Source organism: Enhydra lutris, unplaced genomic scaffold (assembly GCF_002288905.1).
Source record: "Enhydra lutris kenyoni isolate GAN:26980312 unplaced genomic scaffold, ASM228890v2 scaffoldscaffold27, whole genome shotgun sequence".
Classification (NCBI taxonomy): domain Eukaryota; kingdom Metazoa; phylum Chordata; class Mammalia; order Carnivora; family Mustelidae; genus Enhydra; species Enhydra lutris.
Genome location: NW_019154111.1, coordinates 6,142,489 through 6,166,261, shown reverse-complemented (window position 1 = coordinate 6,166,261; position 23,773 = coordinate 6,142,489). Strand labels below are relative to the sequence as shown.

At 40.4% G+C, this 23,773-nt stretch overlaps 1 protein-coding gene across 1 annotated transcript in view; it reads right to left on the bottom strand.

Moving 5' to 3' along the window:
• LOC111151963 (diacylglycerol kinase iota) overlaps window positions 1–23,773 on the bottom strand; it is a 432,202-nt gene that overhangs the window by 105,466 nt on the left and 302,963 nt on the right. The window contains exon 21 of the mRNA XM_022510212.1: window positions 12,440–12,540. Coding sequence (XP_022365920.1) covers window positions 12,440–12,540 — 101 coding nt within the window. The remainder of the gene's footprint in view (window positions 1–12,439; window positions 12,541–23,773) is intronic.

Below are 23,773 nucleotides of genomic sequence, written 5' to 3'. Positions count from 1 at the left end.
ATGTCTTCTGCCCATTTTCTGACATTATCTATTTTGTGTGTGTTGAGTTTGAGAAGTTCTTTATAGATCCTGGATATCAGCCTTTTGTCTGTACTGTCATTTGCAAATATCTTCTCCCATTCTGTGGGTTGCCTCTTTGTTTTGCTGACTGTTTCCTTTGCTGTGCAGAAGCTTTTGATCTTGATGAAATCCCAAAAGTTCATTTTCGCTTTCCATCAGTGAGATTCAAATTAAAACCACATTGAAATACCACCTTACACCAGTTAGAATGGCCAAAATTAGCAAGAAAGGAAACTACATGTGTTGGAGAGGATGTGGAGAAAGGGGAACCCTCTTACACTGTTGGTGGGAATGCAAGTTGGTGCAGCCACTTTGGAGAACAGTGTGGAGATTCCTTAAGAAATTAAAAATAGAGCTTCCCTGTGACCCTGCAATTGCACTACTGGGTATTTACCCCAAAGATACAGATGTAGTGAAAAGAAGGGCCATCTGTACCCCAATGTTCATAGCAGCAATGGCCATGGTGGCCAAACTATGGAAAGAACCAAGATGCCCTTCAACGGACGAATGGATAAGGAAGATGAGGTCCATATAGACTATGGAGTATTATGCCTCCATCAGAAAGGATGAATACCCAATTTTTGTATTAACATGGACAGGACTGGAAGAGATTATGCTGAGTGAAATAAGCCAAGCAAAGAGAGTCAATTATCATATGGTTTCACTTACTTGTGGAGCATAACAAATAACATGGAGGACATGGGGAGATGGAGAGAAGGGAGTTAAGGGAAATTGGAAGGGGAGATGAACCATGAGAGACTATGGACTCTGAAAAACAATCTCAGGGTTTTGAAGGAGAGGGGGGTGGGAGGTTGGGGGAGCCTGGTGGTAGGTATTATGGAGGGCATGTATTGCATTGAGCACTAGGTGTGGTGCATAGACAATGAAATCTGTTACACTGAAAAGAAATTAAATTAAAAAAAAAAAAAAGATTGAAGGTATTCAATATTGGCAAGAAAAAAAAATTCTCCTTCCTTGTGGTGCCTGGGTGGCTCAGTAGGTTAAGCCTCTGCCTTCAGCTCAGGTCATGATCTCCAGGTCCTGGGATCGAGCCCCGCATTGGGCTCTGTGCTCGGTGGAGAGCCTGTTTCCCCCTCTCTCTGCCTGCCTCTCTGCCTACTTGTGATCTCCCTCTCTCTGTCTAATAAATAAGTAAAATCTTTAAAAAAAAATTCTCCTTCCTTTTGTCACAGAGGGTTGAGTTCACTTTCTCTTCCTTATTGCAAAAGTCTTGAATAAGTTCTTCCTAGCCTGTTTCATTTGTCCACTTGCAATTTTTCTTTGATATTTTAGAAAAATTTTGGGAGGTGATGTGGAAGACAAGGTGAATGGCTGGAAGGCGAGTTAGGAAGAGTTTCAGCAGCAACAGGGAGGAACAATGGTGAAGCCCAGAAGAGAGGAGTGGCAGCAAAGGTAAGAAAGGAGAGACTAAAGTTAAGGAATCAACTCCATGAACAACTGGATAGTGAGAAGGAAAAGATACAAGGATTACTCAAAGTTGTTTAGAGTAGGCAAGATAGCTATAATCTCCTTGTAACCTGCCAAACGCCACAGTGGACTGTGGCCTGCTGAGCTGGGGAGGAGGGAGACTGAGAAAGAAAGATGGACAGATGGGTTATGAAAACAATATGAAACTGGCCTTTGTAATGATGGATGAAAAAGACCACTTATAAATACGTCAAAGGCAGTAGATAAGAACTGAACTATCTGAAAGGGGTTTCGGAGTTAGAATGTGGTTACAGCCAGAATTCTTAAGAATTCCCAAGCCTGGAGAACCAAAAGCAGAAGGAAGGAAGGAAGAGGAAAGGGGATGTCCTAACTCCCCAGACATCCATTCAAACCCCATACTACAGCACCTCAGGAAGTAAGAATTACTCAGTAACAGATCCCTTTCTTTTCCTCTTAGCAACCACTGGCATGAAGGGTATAATAAACGGAAAAGCAGAAGTGAGAAAGAAAATCTAGAAAAAAAAAAAGATGTTAAAACAAGTCTTCTGAACAAAAATAAAAAGAGTCAGATGGAGAATGCAACCCAGTCGTGGCTAATATGTTTAAAATTGCACAAGTTTTTTTTTCTTTTTTTCCCTACCTCTGATGAATTTAGTTCATGTATTACCAGTAATAATCTACGGGAAATTATGGGCAAAGGCCCAATACTCTTATAATTATAGACACCAAAGGTCTAGATGAAACAGTTTTATGAAATGTCATAATCTTCCAACTTAATATGAAAGTTTACCAACAATGATGTAAATTTCTACTTTTGATGGAGAGAACTCCATTTCAATGAAAGTTCCTAATGTCACATTCAATGAAATTCTTGTAAAACAAAATGTGTTATAAAATTCCTTGGGATTTATTCCCAGGGTAAAACATAATAACAGCTTTTAATGGTGAGGTTCTAGAATGTGCTTGACAATGGGCACTGGAAAACTATAGAATTTTTCCCAGGTGCATTTATCAGTAAGGTATTTGCAAAATTCCTACATACAGAGAAGAACAGCCAGTGATAATTTACTAGAGCCAGCACTCTAGTAATTAGGAGATAACAAATACTTGGTTATGACATTGGAATGTTGGCTGCATGGCCTAGCCAGCCAAATAAATATGAAAGTCAGAGAAAACATTAAGGGCCAAAAGCAAAGATTCCTAACTGTACCTAAAACTTAAATACTCAAAATGATGGTTAGAGACCCTAGCTCAAAGACTTTCCACAATTTCAACATCACACTATATCTATGCACTGTTCTGTGATGGGCAAGGTCATCAACAGTTAGATACGGAGGACACAGTCATATGGCTCTGAATTTCTAAGTTCAATGGATACAGGTGGAAAATTAATGACAGAAATATTTCCTAAAAATCTTCTGAAGAGGCCTCAATCTCTTTCTGGAAGCAAAAAGAGTAAACAAATTACAAGTAGACAGCTGCCACACAGAGAAATGAAACAGGGCAGATTTAAGCAAACACACCCTTATTATCTGACAACCCAGGGGACTCCTAATTCTGTTTATCTATGACTCTAGGAGAATACCATGGATCAGTGATTCAGGAAACCCACTAAGTATGAAGAAAAAATGCTTTCCCCAGTAGGAACTATGAAAAGTCTACAGCTTTTACCCGTGTTGGGAGCACATAAAATTGTTGTTCTGAGTCAATCTGCAAATCTGTTATTTTCAGATTGGCACACATTTCTGTCCTTGGTTCTATTTGGTTCAATATCTTTACCAATAAATTGGAAGAATACATAGAAGAAATGTCCACCTTGTTGAAGATCAAACTTTAGAGTTATCTCTGACTACAACATTGGGCTAGAAATAGCCTGAAATTTAGATTGCCTTGTGTTTCTGTTTCCAATTTTAATCACTCAAATTCCAAGTGAAGAATATTTGGCTTAATGATACTTCATGTCAAAAAGAACTTTTTTTTTTTTTTAAAGATTTTATTTATTTATTTGTCAGAGAGAGAGGGAGAGAGAGCAAGCACAGGCAGACAGAATGGCAGGCAGAGGCAGAGGGAAAAGCAGGCTCCCTGATGAGCAAGGAGCCCGATGTGGGACTCGATCCCAGGATGCTGGGACCATGACCTGAGCCGAAGGCAGCTGCTTAACCAACTGAGCCACCCAGGCGTCCCCAAAAAGAACTTTTAAGAAAAGGTCATCATTAACATTTTGAATTTCTTTTAGCTAATTCTGACACATCTAAAGAAGATAGCTGATATTCCAATTCCCTGAATTTGGAATAGTAGGGAAGTCAGGTAAAAAAAAATGCAAATGAAAATTTGGAGGCTAGTGGTCATATGAGTCTAATCCCTAGTGCCTAGAGCAGTGCTTGGTACACGGTAGGTACTCAATAAAAAGTTGTTAATGAAGAAGTGAATGAAAGGACTCAAGGATTTTTGGTGTGTGGGTGGTTCCTTCCCGGCCTTAGTTCAAAACCCAGGTGCTCAGTTACTGTAAACAAGATGAGGCTTTCAGAGCTGAAGTGCCCCATCCAGGTCCATGATGGGACTGAGGCACTCATTCCCTCAGCTGCTGGACTGTGGGCTCTACTGAGAGCTCACAGCTGAGTCCCTCTCCTGGAAGAACACCATCCCACTCAGGGTTTGCTTCCTCTCAGGGGCCATCCGGACCTGCCTCTGACAATCCTTACTTCCACTGGGACAACCCTAAATGGCCATTCCAGATCCAAATGTCCCCATGGGAGGCCTCTCTTGCAACTGTATTACAGCTCGACATCTTCCTCTGCCCTGTGTCGATGCTACTTTCCTCCGTCTTCACAATTGTTGTTCCCTCTTGGAGAGTCCCCAAACCTCCTACGTAGAAGACTCAAGAGCCTCAGATTTTATTTCTGAGGAAACCCAACCACTAACAAAAACTATGATCCCAAATTCTTTCTTTAACACACATTTCTACAAGGTCACAGCTATGACTTTATAAAGAAGTAGAGCTGTGTATTAGGAAAGTGTACTGGATTAGGAGAGAGATGGAGTTCTTATTAAAATCCTGTCATAGTTATGTGACCCCGTGGGAGGCCATCTTCTAAGTGTCCCTGCTATAACACATGCAGATTAGTGTATATGAATGTCCTCTGTTAAAGCATGAAGCACTGTGTGAACACTAGGTGTTTTTATTATGAACTATGATGTCATGAACGCAGTGGCTGACCCTACACCACTCACACATTAACATGATGCATAAATATGCAACAATTTTATACAAGGCCCCTGGATAGAAGTTTTTAGAGAGAAACTTAACTGCCATCTAAGTTGATGTCCTAGAGTTGTCAACCTGGGAAGGTACCAACAAAATGAACTAGGTTGGTGTATGAACAGTAAGAACTGGTCATTATTTTGTGTGTGTGCACAGAGTTAACTAATGAAAGTGAAAAATATTCCTCTGGGCAGAGACTTGGGGACAGACCTACAATGGGAGGGTCTCATTACCAAAAGCTCAGTTTCAACAATGAAAGAAGGATCAAATATCAACACTGAAGGCTTATTTCCTTTCTGAGACCTACTGTCATCAGCATCTAATTCACCAAAGCTCTGGAAGCATGCATTTTCTTGTAAACAAAGCAAGGCTTCGGATCATACACAGAATTGGGTTGCAAAGGGATTTATGTTAAAAATAAGATCATCCACTCCCAGCCTAATACTCTCCTGGCATCTGAATCTTTGAAGCTGGAATGAAAGAGAGTGCATTCATTCATAAGTCAAGACCCTTAGGAAGTGACAGGTCAGGCTCTACACACTCATGAAAAGCCAATGAATTAAATGATCCGTATCTAAAATGCTGGTCAGCAATCCGGCCTGGGCCACTGATGTGTTCCTCTTCAGATTGATTATTTCCAACTTTCTCTGCTCTTCCTGAACACTGATACCCTCCTGACCCTACTGTGAGCTAGTAGGCTTGCTTATTTCACTGAGAAAATAAAAGTGATCAGAATAGAACTTCTGCTTCTCCCTAGTACCCAAATCCCCAACTCAGCTGCCTCTGCCTTTCCGGCTCTGTACTCTGCAGAGCCTGTCCCCACTGCTCCACTGGGCGCTGGATTCCATCTCTGCTCCTTCAAAGGCATGGTCCCTGCAGCCTATCTTCTGAATTGAGGTCTCCCTCTCCAGGAAATGGGTCCCATCAGGAGAGACAGCTGTACTATCTTACAAAGTAGCAAAAAAACCCTCCCTGGATTCCATGCCCAACTTGCAGCCACCACTCTGTTCTCTCTTCCCCTTTAGAGGTAAACATCTAAAAACAGCAACCTATGCAGACCGGCTTCCTTCACTCCCATGTGCACATGTGCCCATTCTATTCACCTTCACCTTTTCACTCTTCAACTTCTTGGGCAGAGACTAATAACCACCTTCTGCCCAAATCCGATGACTAGTTCTTAGCATGCAATCCTTACTCCGTCGCTCCCACTCTGGGGCATTTGGTAGAGTTCTCACTGTTCTCGCACAGAACATTTTTCTTCTCTTGGCTTGCAATCAACAAGCTCTGTTTTTTTCCTAGCTCACTGTGTGCTGCTTCTTGGTTGCTGTGGGTCCTCTACATCTCCCCCACCTCTATTTACCAAGTTGCTCAGGTCAAAACCACAGAGGTTTTGGGAGAATTAAATTATATGACAGGAGTAGAAATGTTAAGATGTTTCCTTGCTCACAGTAATGGTGCAATAGGAGTTAGCTATTATTTTTACTTATTATTACATTTTAAATAAAAAATATACGATCTAGACAAAAGTTAGGGAAGAATAGCAAAAGAAATGAAACACAAAACTCTGGGTAAATGTCAACTCGTGAAAAAGAGGAAAAGACAAACACCCTCCCAAAGGGGTGGACAGTGCCCTTCAGAGAACAGACCGACATCATTTAACTCCTCAGACAGATTTCAAAATGGAACACATCCCTCCACCAAAGGGAGGCTTAATCTCTACCAAAAGACCCACTTATCAACTTGTTAAATGAGGGGGGAAAGATTCAATTTTAGATGAAGCCATCAACAGAAAAAAAATCAGTATTTATAGCAAATTCATGAAGCAAAATGCACTTACACCATTTTCTAATGTTCACACTCATTATGAGGGATGACTGTGCTTTAAAAAACTTCACTAAAGAAATATTTCAGGAGGAAAAATGTTGAACCCTAGGTAATTTCTATAAGACTAAACATTTACTATAATATAACAGTTCTTAAGAAACACCTAGCTTAACCACTGCACAGAGTAGATAAGGCAACGGAAGCCTGAAGATGATAAATATATTGCCCAAGGTCATACAACTAATTAGTACTTAGATTGGCTTTTCTCATTCTTGCTTATATAGTTCCATCCTTTTCTTTGGTCATTTAAGCAATGTTTGCTAGGAAAATATGTACCTAGTGTTTCCATAGCCCTACTGGAATTCTCATCACTTGAGAGAAAAGCTCTAGTGAATCAGGGACTATTTCTGTTCCCCGCCCCCCACTGTTTGCTAACAGTCAGCACTCATTAATTGCATACTGAATAAATGATATTGTCCCGTTACAAGTCCCAATTTCATTTTCCAATGTCTACCATCTAACGTGGTATCTAGCGTATAATCATTGCCAATATATAGTTTTTGGAAGCATGGATGCATCTGAGTGAATGGCCCCACCCTGACTTACGTGTTAAATTAAATTCACTTGAGGTCAAATATGGAAATCAGGAACAACAAAACCCCCAGGGATCCACCTCCCCCCTATTTGAAGATGGGCTAAACCTAGTGACTCACAAACAACAGCATCGAGAAAGAAAAAAAATTAGTAACTTTACAGTGGAGAAATCTAGCAAATACAACCTTAACCAAGTGATCAGGTTACCCTCCTCACGAATGTCATGTGGATATCACGTAACCCCTAATATAATGGGACAAAAAGGAGACTTCACTTCTGCCATCTTCTTCTTCTTTTTTTCCAAGAATCTGTAACTCCATTCTAGTTATGAGTTGAACAATAGACAAGGGCAGATTGAGGGATATTCTGTTGCCACAATATTTCTTAAGACCATCAAGGTCATGGGGAAAAAAAAAAAGAAGAAGAAAGTCTCAGAAAGTGCCACAGACCAGACGAGACAGGGAAGACATGCCAACCCTATGCCATGTGATGTCTTAGATTAGACTCTGGAATAGAAAGTCCAGAGTTTAGTTAATAGTAATAAAGCACTATCAGTTTCTTTGACAAAGGTAGCATGGGAATATAAAATGTTCAACAACAGGGAAAACTGGGTGAAGGGAATATAGGAAATCCCAGCAGTATCTCTGTAACTTTTTTAGAAATCTAAATTATTCAATAAATAAGGGTGTTTTTTTAAAAAGATGTACATATATTATTTTTAAAGATTTTATTTACTTTTTATTTGAGAGAGAAAGAAAGTATGAACAGGAGGAGAAGCAGTGGAGGAGGGAAAAAGAATCTGAAGCGGACTCTGTGCAGTGTGTGGAGCCCCAGCAGGGCTCGATCCCATGACCGTGAGATCATGGCCTCAGCTGAAGCCAGGAGTAGGACGGTAAACTGACTGAGCCACCCAGATACCTCTCAATTTACTTATTTATTTGAGAGAGAGAAAGAGAGCACTCACAAGGAGGGGAAGAGGAGAGGGAGAGAAACAGATTCCTCGCAGAGCGTGGAGCCCGATGTAGGCATGACTCGGAGATCATGACCTGAGCTGAAACCAACAGCCAGACACTTCACTGGCTGAGCTACCCAGGTGCTCCTAAAATAAGTTGGAAAAAAAAAAAATCAGTGCCGAATACCAGGTGATGCACATAGGAGACTGTCTTTGGACTGAAGAGAGCAGTGTGCAGGTATCTGGCCAGACCACCAAATGCGGGCATTCAGGGTTTACACATCTCACAGGTTTAAATATCCTGCCAGCAGAGTCGTCTCTTTCACAATAGACAGAATACAGGTCAATTAAGTGGTGAATTACATCCTCTTCCCCTAACCTTCCTGTGGTATTTATCAGTGTTTTCAGCACTGTTTCTGAAAGTGAGAATGTGAGTTGGGAGGTGGGAGCAGGTGTACTTTGCAGGCACAGGCATGTGTGCAGGAGGTTAGCTGGCTTTGGGACCTGCACACCGCAGGGCAGCCGGCGTGTCTATAGTGTGTCTCAGCAACAGCAACCCCAATCGAAGTTCCCGCTTTTGGGGAGCATGCTAGAGTGCCAAAATTGGCCCCAACGGTTTCCTCCATGAGATTACGTTTCGCCCTCTTTGTCCGGGAGGCTGCTATGATAGTCTCACTTTAGAGATGAGAGGTATCATTATCGGAGAGATGAATGACTTGGTCAAGGTTACAACTGTGATTCAAACACAAACATTTCTGACTCTTCCAACATGTCAGTAAATAAAAGACTGGAATTCCGTTAAAGCAACTGCCTAAGGCACATTTCCTAACATTGTTCATCTTTGCCAGAGAATAATACACCGAGATATTATATATTATACATTACATATAATTAAAAATATCCATATAACTCCCTTTACACTGAGAAAATGTTAAAGGGTTGTTGAACACTATACCTCATAGACAACAAATGTTAGTCCGTCCACTCCTACCTTTATAGGCTACACCTATTTTCAATTAGTTCCAAACTGGTTTTTGCTTGTGTTTTAGAGTATAGACTTGTATGAATTATCAGGGCAATTCAAAAGCACAGAGTAAGCTCATGCCAGAAGTCAAGTTTAGCCCGTTTACACGGGATAGTGTTAAATCTTGGCCAGAATCAAGTTATTCCAGATATAAAAATACATATTGTATCAATGAAACTCCTTTGGAATTACAAATACAACAGATTCTCAAAAACTAATGACCCTCTGCCTAGACTATATGATTATATGCTTTCTTAAGGACTCACTTATATATCTCATTCCGATTACGGGAGTGAGTTTCTGCTATCATTAGGGACTTTAAGGAATTTTTTTTGAACATTTCTCTTCATGTTCCACCTTTTAAAGCTGAATAGACCTTCCTCTTGGACATCATAACCATTATCTTGAGGGTTAATAATTCATAAAGTCAGTAATGAGAGCCTAATTCTTTTAAGTAAGTCTGAAATTGACCAGCAAGCTTGGGGACTAGAAAAACTGACCCTCTTCATGCTATTATTTTAGGGAGAATGCCCCCAGGCGAGATGGAGCTAAATGGAAAAGGGATGGTAAATCTTTGAAATAGTGTAGTCATCTTTCTCTCTGCTAAAATAAGCAAGGTAATTAAAAGGGCTGCCATCCTGTAATTACCAAGGAGTCCTGCCTTACAGACGGAAGTGGGGCTTTGTTAGACAACAAACACTCGAGCTTGTAATCTAATACGAATAATGACCCAGACACATGAGCAAGATCTGTTAAACAGCGATGGCAAACCGCCCCATGCTGGCTGCATGCATCTCTCAGTGTATCATCCAGAAAGGGCATTGATTTCTTTAAGCCCGGTAATGAACCACTGGTCTGGTTCAGGGTTTGTAATGCTGACAATCAGTAGACGGCCCAAGAGGATTCACTCCCTTTGGGATTCGGGTCAGACTGCAGTCCTCAAATCCCTTTTACCTAGAGGTGTTTTATGCATTTTGTTTAACCAGTGCTTCTGAAATAATAGATCTATTTTGGTATGGTGTGTCACGTACGGACTTGAACTGGTTCTTGTCTTTATACTCCGTATGAGCTCTGTTGGCCTTCCCAAAATCTGTAGTTGGTTGCAAGCTGGAATCAGGTAAGAGAGTGAAGGAAAGAACCAAATGTATAACTTTGAAGGACAAAGCTCCCTGAGCAACCACAGTTTATATGCACCATAATTATATATTAAATGTGGAATGCCTGAGTTGGCCATCTTTACTTCTAATTACTATATTGTTTCCTTCAGACTCAAATCTTTAGAATAAGTTAACTTCTTGATTTCCTCTTTGAGTTTGTCCTTGTCCTTCTGAGACCCAAAGACACTGCTGAATTTCCTGGATTTATATTTATACCAATATATATACCTCCTCCAATTTGATATAAGAAGTTTCCTTACAGAGAAGTTTTATCACATAAGAGATGATGAGTAAAGCACTTGCCAGGAAATGTCATCTTCTTGTAAAAACTCAAATCACCGTTACCTCTGGCAATGGTGGACAGATAATGCCACGGAAAAGATAGAACAGATAATTGAAATGCACCGATAAGCCTCAAATCTCATTTCTGCCCCAAATTTCAAATGCTTCCCTACTCCCAACTGACTTCCTTCAGAGTTGAAGGGAAGCTGAAAAACATTAACTGACTTGAGAACCATTCTTTCTTTTTTAGTTTTCAAAAATTATAAGCTATTTGTCTATAAGTTTGGAATGAGAAAGTACACAAAACACTCTTCTTCATAATGAGTAGCCTTTAAAAGTCAGTTTAACTCACCCTGTAGCTACACCTTCCAATACAAACATGTGTGTCTCCATCACATTATTAAATGAGATTTTGTGCTAGTCTGTCACTTATAATCTCATTTATATTAGAAAATATAATCAGTCATGTATAGAAGGGAGAAATGCAGAGGTTCATGGAATTACTCCTTCCCCACTTGAAACTTTCCCACCAATGGAAATGAGAGAGAAGAACAGAGAGGGGGAAGGCAGGGGAGAAGCTCTAGAAGGTATCCCTGTTTAAGGAAAAGAACCAGAAGGGCTGAGGCAGCTGAAGCTGCAAAGAGATTTGAGAGGGGGAACTTTCACACAGAATTCTCTGGGGGATTCAGTGATTGGACTGCCAAGGAAATGACTCTTGCTCACTGCCACATCCAGATCAAAAGTCTCTGCCCTCACCCCTGACAATGACCGTGGATTTCAGGATTTCCATCCATTAAACCCCATTCCAGATAACAGGTCCAGAATCAGAGCTTGGAAGTCATTAACCCAGGAATGTGTCCCCTCCTCAGTTCCTGCCAGTTTTAGCCCTTTGTGTCTTCCACAACTCTAGGTAGGTCCATATTGGAACCAGCTTCGGGTCTTAAGTTTATAAACCTCTGGTTCTCCATCAAACTCCTTCTGTTCTGTTGGAATCCCTGCCTGTGCCCTTGGATACTGGTCGTGATCTTCTCTGACTTTACTGCACTTGATCACTGGCCTCCACAATTAAGACAGAGCCCAAAACCCTAATATCTAACACACCTGCAGTCTTAACATCTTCTGGCCTACCCCCGTTATCTCATTTACCACAGTACAGACAGGGATCTAACATAGTGAATGGAACGTAAAAAGTGCCCAGTAAATACTGAACGATAGATAAGATGAACTAAAAATCAGCTACGCATTTAAAGAAGCACATGGAAAATATGAACATTGAGAAGTATTCATATGTAGAGTAATTTAAGAGTTCAGGACCAATGTCACCTCATCATCTGTGAATCACTTTATCATGACATTGAGTACTCTGTGGGCCTCTGACATTCATGCAATCACATAAGAGCTAGATGTGTTGGACATGTCTTTGTGGATGACTTTGTGACACCTGCAGGAAGAACGAGGACAGTATTTGGTAATGTAGACTCCAGAAAGAAACTTGTGCTGTCTCAAGGGTTTTCTAGACATTATGATACCATACAACATTCGCCAACTTTCTGCTTTCTCATCTTAGTTAAACCTGAGACTAAAGTGGTTAATAAACCAAAAGATCCTAACTTGGCCTCTTCAGCATAATAATTTTCTTCTGCTGTTTTCCTTTGCCCAGCTCCATTTTCTTCAGCCCATAAATCATCTCTTGGGGTTCACATGGTACTATGCTTCCCTTCATTTTCCTAACCATTGTTTTCAGACACAAGACGAATCTATCCATCAACCCAAGGAGGATCAAGCAGCTGAAGACAGGCTGATCACATGAGATCAACTAGGCACTTCCAACTTACAAGCTTCCCGAAGTTTCTCTTTGTCATAGTGGAATCCTTCATAGTCTTGTAAACTGATTTTGTTCACCCGGATCCTCAGGCGGTCTGGGACAGACTGGGGACTGCAAAACAAGAACCGAGTAGTCAGACAAATGAGAGAGTGGAAGTGAGAGTCACATGCACCTGGAAGGACTAAAGGAAATAATGTCTCTTCATGCTTGGAAGAAAAAGTTCTCATTCAAACCGGAATTGTAGGTTCTTTACCAGAATATGGCCATTATCTGGAGAATGTATCTCCAGAAACCTCAAGTTTCTGGAATTTAGGCAAGAACATGGAAATAGGCAGAAAAAGCTTCTGGAAGCTGTCTGGAAGCTACGCTTTTTCTGTTTACTGTTAAGTCATTAAGAATTCTATAAGATCATGTGTTTAGTTTCACAATAAATTAGACACAGTTGATCTGAACCAGTGAGACACAGCATAGAGCTGTAAAAAACTGCTCTAGAAAAATGTGCCCCTTTCAGCCAAATACAGCAGTCTGGCCCTCCGAAGAGACAAGAACAAAAAACAAACAAAAAAACCCTCTGAAAAGCAGACCAAGAATTGAGAAAGCACAGGATTGAGATCAAAATACCTCTATGTACCCCAAAAGTCCGAGAGAAACTCTCAAAGCTTATGACAGTAAATGCTGCCTGTGATGGTGATTCTGACTGCCTCAAAATGATGAAAAAATTTTAAAATATATATAATGTACTTTCTTTAGAAAGGGAATGAAGTTGTAATTCATTTTAGAAGAACTCAGTGCAAACCGGTGAAGGACCCATGTCAATTAAAAGAGGGCAGCACCAAGCTTTCTGAAGCCTCCTGTCCACTCACAGAATGTCCTTGGGTTTTACATAATATTTTCCAAATCATTTAATCACTGGCATTAGTTGAGTGAAACAGTTTAATTTTCATCATCATCACTATGGATCAATGCATTTCTTTAATGTATTAATGTAACACAATCCCCACTTGTCCTTCAGTATTACCTTATACTTAGACTTCATTGGTTCAGATAATTTTAGCAAATACAGGATTGCTTCTCTTTTCTTGTGTTGTGGGATAAAAGTTGCTATTGACCAAAGTAGAAAGAACAGCATTACTCTTCTATTCATTTCAGTAAAGAAGGGAAGGACTGGAAGAGGCAAAAAGGAAAGAAAGAGAAGAAAGAGTAGGAAGGAAGAAGAAAAAGATAGATGGAAGGAAGGAGGGATAAAACATTGTCAGAATACTGCCACCCGCACCTCAAACACACACATGCATGCAATTTCACTGCAACTCTGGAAGGAGGGAACAATATTTTAATCTCATTCTCTTGCCTAATACCTCATCTTAGGGCAAAGCAGACTTAACTCCCTCCATGTAGACTCCCATTCTAATACTCCCCAAACAACATATAGACCCAACTATGGATACATATGTGTGTACTCATACATAGTTCGCTTCCTCCTCCCACACGAAGATATTTAGATACAAGTGCATAAATTCTAAAGAGAGAGGGTGGACAAATAAAAATGTCTGAGGTTCACTGGGTTAAAAACTAAGCCAATATGAAATGACAAGATGAATAATTCTGAGGGAAAATTCTGAGAAGACAAATCAGTAGACTAGTCCATTCAAAGTGTGTCTGTTGGGTGTCTACTTTGTATTGGGCATTGTGCTGGACAGGAACAGGCAATGATAAATAAAACTGGCATAAGTTGTGATGGGAAATAGGATTTGAAGTCATGTTTTGAATTAGTAGAACATGCCTTAAATATCACAGGTACAGGGAGGGAAGCTGAGGTTCAGAAAGGAAAAGTGATTTTATGGTCACAGAGCTACTAAGTGGCAGAACTGGGAGCGAGAGTCTTATAGACTTCACTCATCAGTTTCATGCTTGTTTTATTGTATGATGCCAAGAATCCCATGGATTTGACAGCAAAACCACAGAGCCTGAATTAACAAAGTCAAATGATCTCTATGTGGTGTTCAGATTCTTATCCATAAGCAATCAGCTGGGGGATAGTTAAGTAAACTATTATACACTGAAACAAGAAAACACTGGGCAAATATTACAAACAAGTGTGTGGATCTACAACTGTTTAGCGGGAAGTCTCACTGGAACATTGTGGAGTGAAAAAAAAAATCTGGAATAATCTCCTTCATGTAAACTGCGGAATTTTAGCATTTGTGTATGTACACAAGTGTCTGGAGAGAATGTTCAGCGAGCTATACCAAGCAGTTATCGCTATGTGATGGGACTTATTTTACATCAAGTATCATCATTTTCAGAAAAAGGTTTTAAAATTATATCAATATGTAAATAAATGATAACTCAGAACCAGAGTAAAAATAAGAGTTACAGCAAAGAATGTTAGGTATTAGACGTCAGTAGGTAGGAGAGGTTAGGAAAGAATTTAAGCAATTAACAGAATGACCAGTGTTTGTGCCAGATGCTTATCCTGAAATTAAGAGGGGTTTGATCCTTTTATTCTCAAGTTCACCCTAGTGACCTGAAAAGATTGTAATTAAGAAATATTTCCCCACAAGTATATCAGGTAAGAGGGAAGCAGGAAGCACAGAATGTGGTGGCCCGCCATACTCTCTAATGGAAGATGGGAGAGGACAGAGGTGGAAAGAACTCTACTTCAATACATTTTGAGTTGGCAGTAGGTCTAATGACATTCAGCTCTAGCATTCTCCAGTGGGTAGAGACATCGGGAGTAAGACCTGGTTCCAGCAGCAGCTGTAGAGTAGAAAATAGGATTCAGAGAATGACTATAGACCAGTCCCTGTACTCCTTTCTTCCAGGAGCTCCTCACTAGCTAACCACGGTGTACTGCCTTTCTCACGGTCCACCTGTGCCTGCTCCCTGCCCACATACTTCCACCTCCCAGCTTTGCATCGGTGCCCACCAATTCCAGACACACACTGCTGCCTCCTGAGCCACAGCCTCCACCAATCCTCCTTAAAGGTGGCGCACCATGGACATACAACAGGAACTGTCATTTGAATGGAACTTTCCAGAATCCAAATGAATTAATATATTATCTCACTTCACCTCCAGAGCGATTGGCTAGGCAGGAGACAAGAAAATGGAGACTCAGTAACTGCTTGTCACTCTCCCCCATCCCACCTTCTTAAACACTCACTCTCTTACTGTCAGCGCCCATCTGTTCCTGACGACCTGCAATGCATCCCACGTTCCTACCAGCAGCAGCTTGCTTGAACCCACTCTTCTGAGGAGGGTACCTGATGTTTGGCCTGGATCAACTGTTGGGGCCCATCTTCAAATTTTAGGGCAATCATGGGGTCTGTGATTGAAATCTCCTCTGAATTCTTTTGGATCCTGGCATAAAGACAAGGCAGTTCAGCAGAGCTGAAGAACTTCAGGCTCTGAGTCAGACTGCCCCGACGTGAAGTCCACTTCTTCCACCTACTGGTTAATCAGGAAGCCCTGGGCTTCAGTTTCCTCACAGGTAATATAGAGGTAAGAACAGGATCCACTTCTCAGAGATACTGGGAGGATGAAATGAGTGAATACAGAAAAGTGGCTGGCACATTGTAAGTGCTCAGTAGACGCTCACTACTATCAGTATAATCATTATTCTGAAAATCCCTGGCCTACATAAACTTCCGCTGGTAAGCAGTAGCATCTTCTGCTGCCAGACAGCGGGAGAAGTTTAGGGCGCACGCTGGGACCACCCTCGGCCCTTCCGGCCAGCCGCTGGGCTTCCTCGGAGGGGGAACGGTCTAGTCTGGATGGTGCCATCATTCTCCTGGACCTTCTCCCACAGGTATTTTACAGGCCAAGCAAGAACATGAAAACAGAGAACTAGAAGGTGGGAAAGATAAAATGCACAGATATTAAGTGAAAGCTGAGTAATTCAATTGTGTCCCTTTATGTCAAAATATATTAATGTTCCATTAACGGCTGAGCGGAGGTAGATGGTGACAAAGCTGTTCCTTGGAGTCTGGGGAATAGCAGAGCCCTTAGTTTTCTAAAATTAAATTTTCCCAAGAAAGTTAGTAGAGCATAGAAGAGATGAACAACCTGGATAAAAATGGATTTGCCTCCATGACCACATCTACCACAAACTACCCCGATACTGATGTAGGCTCTGTAGTAGGGGTTCTAAACCAGACTTCCTTGGAATCACTCAAGGTTCTGAAAAGGGAATCAGCAATCTTTGAATTCCCTTTGAAATCAGGACAGGGACCTCAACCTATCACCTCCTCATAAATTTCCACTGAAATGTCAACATGGAGTCTTTTAATGCAAGTGGAAATTCATGGTTTTGGACGTAACTCCCAAACGTCTCCATGACAACTCCCTTCCAAACTACCAGAAAGCATCTCATTAAATCCACACACTTGGGCTCCAGACCACACCTTCCCATATCCACATCTGAGATGCTGTCGGGGGAGGGGAGAGGTGGATTGCCATCCAGACCACTCTCAGAACACTTACTGCTATTCAGCTTACACCTTCCTCACTACACAGGTTTCTCTCAGTCCTCATAACACACTCTCCTCATTCCAACCTTCTCACATGGATACCCCTTACAGATGAAGAGAATGAGTTGGGGGCTTTTGTTCCCCAAGGTCACTTCAAGACTAGCAACACCACATAACTCCTTCTCATTAGCAACATGAATCATCTGGGAATAATATCCTTTAATATTAAGACATTATAACACATTGCGTAATACGACCCAAACTCAGAAAAATCTTAGTTCCAATCTGAACTCTGTCAATAATACATGTTTGACATTGAGAACTCTGAAGTCACCTTGGCTAAACCATTTTCTAATTTGAAAATGGACCTGATAATAGGAATATGTGAGCATTAAATGAGAAAATACATCTAAGGCAGTTAGTATATCCCTGGTAGATAGTGTTAAGTATGTTGCTGTATTTTTATTAATACCCGTATGCTCCAATTGCTTTTTAAAAAAATTTTTCTTTTAAAAAAAAATTTAATCCTAGATAATATCAGAGTGGAAGGCAGAATCACAGCTCTAAGTAGCAATTAGTAGATACCAAAACTTAGCAGAATGACAGTTTGATGACACACTCAGTAAGACAAAGATTCAGAATTACGTAGCCATCTATAGTTGGTGGGGATGAGAAAGCCAGTGGGGACCACAAATGTTTGCAAGGTATCTTAAAGATATTAAGAATATAAATCCTCATTTATGTTACAGGAGACCCTTAAAATTATATAATTACTCTACATTTTGTACTATGTAAATGTCCAACTTTCATTAATATTTTTAAATGCTTCAGGGTAACCTGTGCCCTAAAACACTCATTATGTAGACTCACTCATTTCTATGATGAAGTCTAATTTAACTAGGAAATTGCTACTCATGTATACAGAGTTAGTTTTTCTTTGCAAGGCAGAAAACATCACAACTTTGTCCGCCTTCCTCCTTCCAGACCTGATTTAATTGTGATGTGACGCTTTAATACCTTTCAAGCAATATAAATGTGAGATTCTATGTGATCATAACCTTGATGTAATAAAGTATATTTATAACTCATCTTTAATAGGATTCATTTGAACGGCCCTTGTTTTATGAATGGACTTTCTTGGAAATTCATGGCACAAAAGACTTTTCCTCTTCTTTACAACTCCAGCACCTAAAAGAGTCTAGTCCACATTGTTTACAATCAATGTTTTTAAACAAATAAATGAATGATATGCAGGAAAGCTGAATTCCTCTGGGGCTACACATGGCCCTTTAGCACAGTTGGACATCATCTGAGCCTCCCCATAGCTGTTCTTCTCTTTGTGAGCCCTAGGTAAACCCTGATTGGGTCATCCACTTCTGTGCTTTCTCCATCCAGCTCTCTGAGATCTGGAGGTAAATCCACGTTGGATTATGTTCCTTTGCATCTTATCTCTAGGGGATCAACACAAACAGAAAAGAACATGCAAATGGTAGTTGTCCCTACCAGAAAAGTATGTATACCATTTCAGGACTGCCTGTTCTTCAATTAAATAACAGTGAACCAGAAACATTTACCGTACCACATCCTTTCATCAGCTATCAAGCTGGGCCTTATTTAGATATAATTATACTCAATAGCTTCCTTTAGCAACTTCCTAGAAATTGCTGCAATTTACCCTGGGACATTTTCAAGCTGCCACTGACAATAACCTATCCAAAAACACATCCAAGTGGGCCTCTTTGGCATTGAGCAGTAAAACCAAATTGAATCAAAGCTTCTGAACAGAGATTTTAAAAAGATTTCTGACACCTGCTGAGTTCACAGGGAACTCTTATAATTCAGTTGTCTTCTGCCTGGAGCAGAGAACAATGCCTCTGAAATGTGAAGAAAATTTTAAAGGAGTTTTTGAATTTGGAACCAAAGATAAACCAAAATCACAATGATAGCAATAATGAGCTCCCACTATCCAATATATTCTTCTAGAGAGAGTAGGTTTTTTTTTTTTTTTTCACTTCCAAAATAGAGAATGTATTTGTAAAAGTTGTTAATTCTATTTCAACAGATGTTCGGTGCCCAGGTGGGTCAGTCGGTTAAGCATCTAACTCTTGATTTGGGCTCAGGTCATGATCTCAGGATCCTGAGATAGAGCCTGGTGTAGGACTCTGCTCTTTGCAGCGAGTCTGCTTCTCTCCCTTTCTCTCTCCCTCCCCTGCCTCTTGTGCTCACTATCCCTCTTAAAACAAAAACAAAAACAAAAACTTAAGTTCTTGACTTAAGACATCCATTTATGGGGTGGTTAATTTGATATGTCATAGTCACAAGTTATTTGAGACTGCTATCCCTCTAGATCTCCAATAAGATAATGGAATTATAGCACTGCAGAGTTGGGAGAAAACTTAGATACTCACTGATTCACCATTTGCTAGTCCATCCAATTGTCTATTATTATGACTGTATTTATGGCTGCCCCATCTCTGCCTGTCCCTCCTCAAGTGTGGAAGGTGCAAGACAGAAGTGCCCTATTCTTCGTTCGTACTACCCATTTATAAATTCTTCCTCTCTCCATCATCTATTGACTTTTATTCTACCATTTGGGTTGGAATTGGGTTTTAAGTCACTGGGATTACCAACCACAGACACTAATGGCAAAAGAATGTAAACCTGAAGCACCAGAGCTAGACACCTATCGAAGAAACCATTTGTTGACTTAATGTCTACCAGATTAAAAATAGGTTTTAAGTTTCAAATATCAGAGAACTTTTATGCAATTGGTGGAAACAAAATAAAAAATTTTTTCAAGTTTTCTGGAGATCTGCAAACACATACTGACACGCACATTTTCAGACTTTCTAGTGAAATCCATTTTTATGCTTCTGAAATTGCAAGAAGTGAATATGCGGCAGAGTGAAATTAGCATGTGGTCATTACAGACTGTCTCTTCGGCTGGGCCTCAGGTTCGTGGCATGCAAAGGAGAAGCAAAGACAAAGAACTAGCGGTGGCTTTGCTTACTGGCACCTGCGAGAAGCTCAGCACGTAGAACAGCTTCATTTCTGCTTGAAAGGAAAAGAAACTGACCAGTAGTCCTGGTCAATATTTCACGTTCTCCTGACCATCCGCTTCTTTTTGCGGTAATGAACATCACCGCTGTTATTGACTCAGCCAGCAACTCGGAGACTTTAATGTGGAACCCCCCGCATATACATAACATTACAACTTCTGGGGACCAGAATCACAGATTTATTTTTTAAGCTGCAGACCCTCCAACTCTCCTCTACATGAGATCACACCATGCCTTCACCTTTTCCTTTCCCTTATTCGTGCTCATTAAACCCACTTCTGGGTCCACACTCAAACCGTACCCCCCACCCCCTTCAGTAGAATTCCTCACTCTGGTTAACTCCCGAAACACTTCTCTCTGGATTTCAGTTCGAAAGACTCTCCTGATTTTCCACCTGCTCTTTCTTTCTCTTCCCTGCAGTCGTTCTCCTTTAAACAGTGTTCAAATATGTATGCTTCTCTGTCTCCTCCGGCAACACCCCCACAGACCAAGCTACTATCTTCTTGCACCTAGACTGACTGCTGGAGACTGAGCAGTCAGTGTGAAATGTAAATGTGATCATGACATGGTGATCCCCACCCCCATAAAACCATGAGCTCTTTGAGGACAGGAGGCCCAGCCATATCTATCTTTGTTAAGCTGCTGCTTCCCATATGGACTTACTAATTTTGAAAGGAGAACTATTTTCCATGACAACAAGCTACATTCTTCATCCCACCTAATCATGCGTGCTATGTAACGTGCGTCAATGGCCAGGATGGGGACCAGTCAACAGAAATTGGTTCAAGGGAAAAATCAATTCCCATCACTAGACTAACAAATGAAAAATAACCGCAATGCTCATGCTATCCTCACAGACAGGGCTGATTCTCTGGTTTGCCTCTGGTTAATACGAATGGAGAGAAATTTCTACTTGTCATTAGATACCACTTACAGGTTTAAATCTCCTGAGTCTCCTGTCCTAGTATTTGCTGAATTGGCAACTAAATGACAACCTTTCAGAAAACTTTATAGGAGCTTCAGACTTTAAGTTCCCACTTAAACTCTTTCTGCTTTACATTTAAAGAGTATAGGAGCTGGACAGATATCATGATAAAAGGCAAAGGAAGCAAATAAGGAAATACAGAGGGATGGAAATTAGAGGTAGAGGGAACATGTACTTTTGTAGAATCCTGCAAATTCAAACTGATGAATGAAGAACAGTTGGGGTAGGAATAAGAACTCAAGGCTAGTCTTTCATCACACCAGGCAAGAATCATTTCTACCTCATGAGATAAGTCCATTTAATGGAGGTTTCCCAGCTATTAAAAATGACTAAAGATTCTATCATAAAATACTAATAAGGGCTACTTTCAGCAGCAGAGCCTGGAGGGGCTTAGAGAATTCTTTTGCTGCTCTGATTGTACAGAAGTCCATTAATGACTATCTCCAGTGGAGTAAGGCACCACTGGGCCTGAATCAAGGAGACAGAATAGGATAATGTTACTCTCACGCCATCCAAATGGCGTCAGATCTCATGTGCTCAGATAGAGAGGTATTTTTTTTTTTAACTTAAGGTTTCAATTGCTATGTATCAAACAAAAGGAAAACCCAACATTTACTGGCTATTTAAATGCTAAAATCTTCCTTAGGGTTTGCAATCACAAGCTGTTGGACTACCCTGTACTTATTTGGAACTGATAAAGAAACGGACTTTCTCTGATGGAAAGGAGTGTAGAACAAGTACAGGGCTTCGTATATATTTTTTTAATTTTTTATTTTTTATAAACATATATTTTTATCCCCAGGGGTACAGGTCTGTGAATTGCCAGGTTTACACACTTCACAGCACTCACCATAGCACATACCTTCCCTAATGTCCATAACCCCCCCCAATCCCCCTCCCCCCAGCAACCCTCAGTTTGTTTTGTGAGATTAAGAGTCACTTATGGTTTGTCTCCCTCCCAATCCCATCTTGTTTCATTTATTCTTCTCCTATCCCCTTAACCCCCCATGTTGCATCTCCACTTCCTCGACCCAGCAATTGCACTACTGGGTATTTACCCTAAAGATACAAATGTAGTGATCCGAAGAGGCACATGCACCTGAATGTTTATAGCTGCAATGTCTACAATAGCCAAACTATGGAAAGAACCTAGATGTCCATCAACAGATGAATGGATAAAGAAGATGTGGTATATATACACAATGGAATACTATGCAGCCATCAAAAGAAATGAAATCTTGCCATTTGCAACGATGTGGATGGAACTAGAGGGTATCATGCTTAGCAAAATAAGTCAATCGGAGGAAGTGGAGGGCTTCGTATATTTTAAAAAGTGTCATTTTGAGGTGCCTGGGTGACTCAGTCAATTAAGTGTCCGACTCTTGATTTCAGCTCAGGTCATGATCACAGGGTCATGAGATCGAGCCTCAGGTCAACCTCCATGTTCAGCAAAGGAGTCTGTTGGAGATTCTCTCCCTCTCCCTATGCCCTTCTCTCCATTCAAATGCTCTTTCTCAATGAATGAATCTTTGAAAAAAAAAAAAATGAAAAGTTTCATTTCACAAAAGAAAACACTCCTTCACATATATCATAAAGGACTAAATTAGGCTACAACGACTACATTTGCTCATCTTCTAATAACCCTACACATGCTGATGAATAAAGTGGTGGTATTTGAGTAATAGTAGCACTCATTAAAAAAAAAAACCAAAACACCGAAAAACTAGAATACATGTAATTTTTAAATATTTAACACTTACTTCACTTCTGATCCTATAGGAAAAAATTAAAATTGAGAATTTTTTCAAGTAAAAAGAGCAAAACAAAGCAAAAGCTGAAAATACATAAGGCAATTAGGATGTGAAAATTAGTGCGGCCATCTTATTAGATGGAGAGATAAAACCAAGCTTAATTTGAGAAAGGACTGAACACATGAATTACCAGATGTGTTCCTCCCAAAACTACAGAGCAAAGGAAGTAGCTTTGCCTTCCTAGGAGATGCGCTCAGGAAGAAGAGGATTCCAACTTTGGTTTCTATCAAGAAAATAAAAAAGTAAGTATTGACCTAACAATAAATGGCATTACATAAGAAACTCTTCCTTAAATGGTTTCAACTTTCTATATAAAACATTTTACGGAAGGACACAGATACTTTCTTAACATCTAGGTGTTTGAGAAAATTCGCAAAACCATTTCTCATATTAGGTAATTTGTATTTCACCGTGTTATATTCTGACTCATACTCCCCTCCAGGTGGACAATGGCTTGCTGAGGTCTAGAATGCTCAGTGGTGCTGCATCTGGCTCCCGAGACTAAGAAGACACCACTTCTTTACTCATCTACCTACCACTGGGGGAAGGCTACGTCCCCCAATCAGAGCATAGATGCGCTCCCGCCACCTCGTGCTTTCTTGTCTGAGATCCATGAACAAATCAGAGTCCCCAAACTTGACTCACCTGTCCAATTCAGTAAATTTAGCCTATTAGGCAGAAACTGTCCTCACCACTTTCTAATCCCTAATCCAATGACCAAGGGAGTTTTTAAAAAAATCATTTTTCTTGGTGGTGTCAAAATGGATAGAACAAAGATACCTTGATAGAACAGGACTTGTAAAAATCATATAATCCTATCCCTACAACTACTAATCAACAAAAATGACTTTAAAATTTCACAATAAACTTGAGGGGAAAAAAAGTACCTTAAGATATACATTTAGTGCTAGACTAATATATTGCTTGGATGATGAACAAACACAAATTAGCTAAAATACTAAATAGTTACCAAAACTAAAAAGAAAATAATCAAAGAGAGAAGGAAAGGGATGGTTTCTG